Source organism: Gymnoscopelus braueri, assembly GCF_963280865.1.
Source record: "Gymnoscopelus braueri genome assembly, chromosome: 15".
In the NCBI taxonomy this organism is placed as follows: Eukaryota; Metazoa; Chordata; class Actinopteri; order Myctophiformes; family Myctophidae; genus Gymnoscopelus; species Gymnoscopelus braueri.
Genome location: NC_137620.1, coordinates 8,307,419 through 8,312,512, shown reverse-complemented (window position 1 = coordinate 8,312,512; position 5,094 = coordinate 8,307,419). Strand labels below are relative to the sequence as shown.

Sequence of the window (5,094 nt, the reverse complement as noted above, 5' to 3'; positions counted from 1 at the left end):
CGTAGCCTACTAACCTGGGCTGATCCTCTAACGTTGTCATGTCTGATGATCTTGTCCCTCCTTGTCACTCCTAATGAGAATCGTAGCATCATCAATTCTGCAACAACCTGTATCTTTTCGTCAGTGCCAACCTTTCACTCTTGCTGGTGCCCTTATGTCATAAATCACTCCTGACACTTTCCTCCATCCGTTGCACCCTGCACTCTCTTCTTCACCACACTTCACACTCCCCTTTACTTTGGATATTTGACCCCAGGTATTTTAACTCCTTCGCCTTCCATGCATCATCACCAGTGGTGTAAAATAATTAAGTATATTTACTCAAGTACTGTACTTAAGTACAATTTTTAGGTATGTTTTACTTTACTTGAGTATATCCAATTTTCAATACTTTTACTTCTACTCCACTACATCTCAGAGGCAAATAGGCCTATTGTACTTTTACTCCACTACAATTATTTGAAACGTTTAGTTACTAGTTACTTTGTAGATTTTGATTTCAAAATATACATTAACCACTTCAACCCTATACATTTGATTTCGACCTTTTGAAAATAGCCATCAATGCGTAAAAAAAATAGCCCATCAAGCCAAAAATAGCCATCAAGATCACAATGCGTCGCGATGCGACGCATTGTGATCTTGTAGATCGGCTATTTTCATATTATTCTTATAAATTTGAAAACTTGAAATGGGACATTCTGCATTATGCATAATGAGTAGCCAACTTTTACTTTTGGTACTTTAAGTACATTTTGATGCCAATACTTTTGTACTTTTACTCAAGTACATTTGTGAGTACTTTTTCCACCACTGATCATCACCGTTCCATTGTCCTCCCTCTCGTTCACGCACACATATTCTGTCTTACTCCTGCTGACTTGTATTCCTCTTCCCTCCAGTGCATGCTTCCACCTTTCCAGTCTCTCATAGTCCACGGTTTACCTTAAAAGCTGCACTATGTAACTTTCCTCTTCTACCCCAGATTTGAACCTGGTTTCCTGCGCGCTGACATTTTTTACCATTGAGCTAATAGAGCCTGCCTGCTTGCTCAGGAGATACATTTAATCTGGACCTTAAGATCAAAATTTTTGTCATATCCCGTGTCTAGGTGAGACATGACCTTTGACACGATCTAAATGTCTCAATAGAAGAGCAGGGAGACAAAATACAACCACCCCAATTGTATAAGTTATATTGTATTAACATATTCTACCATACAGATTGGAGAAAAAAAATTATTCATTAAAAAAAAGTTACATAGTGCCGCTTTAATTATTCTAAATGGTATAAAATGGTGTGAAATACAAACCCACTGCCACTAAGGCATTATCTTACTTCACTGTCTAGTTAATTTGCATCTAATGTCTAGAATATCATTTGAGGTCATTAAAAAAACTAAATATTGTTGAGTGAAAAACTATCCTTGTAAAGGTATTGTAATGCATTAAATGTCCCTACTTCTCCAGGTACTGGCTGCCTGGTCAGCCTAATAACAGAGAGCCCAGAACTCATGAAGAACAAGACTGTGTTGAGTATCATATTTTTAATGGGACTTCCACGCCTAAAAGAGGATGGAATGACAGAATGTGTGAAGCATTTAACTCTTGGATCTGTGAAAGAGTTGTGTGCTGAAACAATCATGTTCACAATGTATCTGGCTGGTGTGTCGGTACAGCTACATGATGGCTGTGTTTACATGTGGTAGTTTGTGTGTTTGCTTTGGTTTGTCTGCCTTGCAGTTCTATCCAATATGCACTGTAGACATTATTTTCATTATTCATATTTTCATTATTTAGTTTAAATAATTCTATGTAATGTGAATAACATTAATCTAACAGTAATCTGTTCCATTTTAAAACCATATAAAAATGTATAGGCATTGTATTTCATTTTATGTTCCATTTAACCTTACAATTGATTATGTGCATTATAGGTATTTTAGATGTTTCCTTCAAGTTTTTCTTGTTTTCTTAAGTTGTCCTAGCCGCTTCTATAGGTGACTGTGTGTGTGTGTGTGTGTGTGTGTGTGTGTGTGTGTGTGTGTGTGTGTGTGCGTGTGCGTGTGCGTGTGCGTGTGCGTGTGCGTGTGTATGCACATGTGCACGCACACACACACTCATCAAATTGAGTCGTACCATCTGAATACCAGCACACACTCATCAATAGAGTAGTACCGTCTGTATACCAGCACATGCATCAAATAGGTTAGTACTGTCTGAATACCAGCTAAAGAGTAGTACCGTCTGTAAGCTCACACTCATCAAAAAGAGTAGTACCGTATGTACGCTACTCTGCCAGCACACACTCTTCAAATATAGTAATACCATCTGATTACCAGCACACATTCACCAGAAACAGCAGATCTATAAGCTACACAACGGCTATTTTTCAGGTGAGGGTATTTGGTGTTAAGGGACAAAAAGGGAGGGGGGCCTAGCATGGACCCCTGAGGGACTTAAACGGTTTATGTTGTTAATTAAGGTAAACGAGGCAGCTGATGAATTAAATAGACAATAAACTGTTGATCTGATAAATGATAAATGTATTAAAATGAAAGAAGCGAAATTGATCGTGCGTTTCTTGAGTTTACATTTTAAAATCAGTTATAATTGACAGAAATTAAAGTTGAATTTGGATTAGTTCCTTTATTTGTGAATGAGTTTTTTGTATTTAGTTTTTATTGATTGAATGCTTTAACATGCTTATTAACAGTACAGGTAGTACAGTCAAAGGACTTGTTATGAATGTCATTGTTTTTATAAAGATAATTAAATCTGTATGCTAATTGGCCAACCTGTAAACATTATACATAGAAAAATAACCAAGAAAAAGTATTTCCTTTCATGTTTTACTTCCTATGAGCTCATGATGATGATGGTGTCATAAATTGTCTTATCTCCATATTTCAACATTTAGTTTTGTAGTCAATTCACTCTAATTCAACATACAACAGTGTCGCACAAATGTAGTGAAAATAGCCCGATCTACAAGCTCAACGTGTGTATTGTCCTCTAATTGTATGTCACGTATTAATGTGGAGACATTTCATACAATAAGACATGTCTTCTTATTATATACATTATTATTGTAGTATTATTATTATTATTATTATTATTATTATTATTATTATTATTATTATTATTATTATTATTATTATCATTATTATTATTATTAGTAGTAGTAGTAGTAGTAGTAGTAGTAGTAGTAGTAGTAGTAGTAGTAGTAGTAGTAGTGGTGGTAGTAGTAGTAGTAGTAGTAGTAGTAGTAGTAGTAGTAGTAGTAGTATTAGTAGTAGTAGTATTATTAGTATTATTAACTAGCTAACTACATACAAAATGATTTCCCCTTATTTCACTGCTCAATTTACAATATATAGGGAAACTATAGGCTTTGCTGCCACCTTGAGGTGATAACGGCACATAGCAGAATACATAAAACATTCTTCATGTTTAAGTGTCCACACATTACTAGTTGTTTTTAAAGCAAAAAGCTTTAACTATGAATCCTACTGGCGTTTCTAATGAGAGACAATAGCTATTGTAAATGTTGTTTAATAAAGTTCCTAAACATCAACAATAATAACTATAGTAAATGTTGATAGTTTTATAGGTTCCTAAACATCATTATAGAACGCAGAAACTCAACGTGTGTCGTTTAGCAATGAAGTGACCTGATTCTGGTTGAGGTTTCCGGTGTGTTACATTGAAATTGGTGACCTATAGAATTCTGTAACATTCAGGAAGTAACCCAATTCTGGTTGAGGTTTCCGGTGTGTTACATTGAAATCGACAATCTATCCAATTCTGTGACTGCTAGCCTGCTAGCTAGCTTTTCAAAAGTCCTGCATTTGTTGTGAAACCATAGGCGCCGATAGCGTGGGGGCGTCGTGACCAAAGCCCCCACGCTCAATTGGTCGGCACCCTCATGAATCTCAGATCTCAGATTCAAACTTACAGTACCAATACCATTACCATTACTATAGCGGGGCGCAGCTACAATAGCCCAGACACAGAGAAATACTTTTTTTCCCGGTCGTGGCTGGGGGGGGGGGGGCAATATGGCGCTAGTTTCTACAAAATAAGCTGTTAAGATCTGCAAGATCACAATGAGAAGCGTTTTGAGCTTGTAGATCTACTATTTTCGCCGCGCGACACCGTCGTAAATGTTAAAAAAAAAAATGGTGCATTTATATAGCGCTTTTATCCAAATCGCTATACATAGATTGTGCATTACATTCACCCATTCACACACCGATGGCAGAGGAAACCTTGCAAGGCACCAACCTGCTCATCGGGAGCAATTAGGGGTTCAGTGTCTCGCTCAAGGACACTTCGACACTAACTCTTCTGGGGGAGCTAGCCCGGGATCGAACTGGAAACCTCACGGCTTCCATCCGGCCGCTCTACCGGCCACTCTACCCCTGAACCACTGTCACCCCGTTTTAGAACAGAGCAGCCATGTCAACATCCTAACTGGCTGCGTAACCTTGTAGGCTTTTCCGTTTTTTCCCGTGGCCACAAGGACTATACTTAAGAACTACATGTTCCATACACCATGGGTCACTAGAAGAACTACATTCTAAGAACTACTGTACATGATGCGAACGGCCTTTTGGCGTGTAGTTGAAGCGCAAGGGGGCGGGGGGGGGAGAGAGTCAGTGCACTGAAGTCAAGGCACAGACTACTGTGTTGTTGACGGATGCAACAAAAATTAAACCTGCATGGCAAAACAGTTGCGTGCATTAGCGCAAGATGAGGATAAAGGAAACATTCAGTCTAAATGTCCAGTTTGCTAATTCACAACTACTGTGCCAGATAATCACCAAGAGAGTAAAAAAGAAAAAACGTTTCAGTCATTCAGTCCGACTTCACTTTAGCCTATAGTAGCTTTTTCATGAATTATATTTGTATTAGGCTGTCCTGAAAGTTTATAATATTTAGAGGTAATGTTTCAAATACAAAAGTAGTGGTAGTAGTTGAGAATTACTGGACATTTAGACTGAATGTTTCCTTTATCCTCATCTTGCGCTAATGCACGCAACTGTTTTGCCAGGTTTTATTTTTGTTGTAGTCTGTGCCTTGACTTCAGTGG

General features: G+C 37.8%; 1 protein-coding gene across 1 annotated transcript in view; it reads left to right on the top strand.

Moving 5' to 3' along the window:
- LOC308101333 (uncharacterized protein) overlaps positions 1-1,635 on the top strand; it is a gene marked incomplete at its 3' end in the record, with an annotated part of 51,977 nt that extends 50,342 nt beyond the window's left edge. Inside the window, exon 6 of the mRNA XM_080450757.1 lies at positions 1,470-1,635. Coding sequence (XP_080306883.1) covers positions 1,470-1,635 — 166 coding nt within the window. The remainder of the gene's footprint in view (positions 1-1,469) is intronic.
- Positions 1,636-5,094: the final 3,459 nt, after the last annotated feature.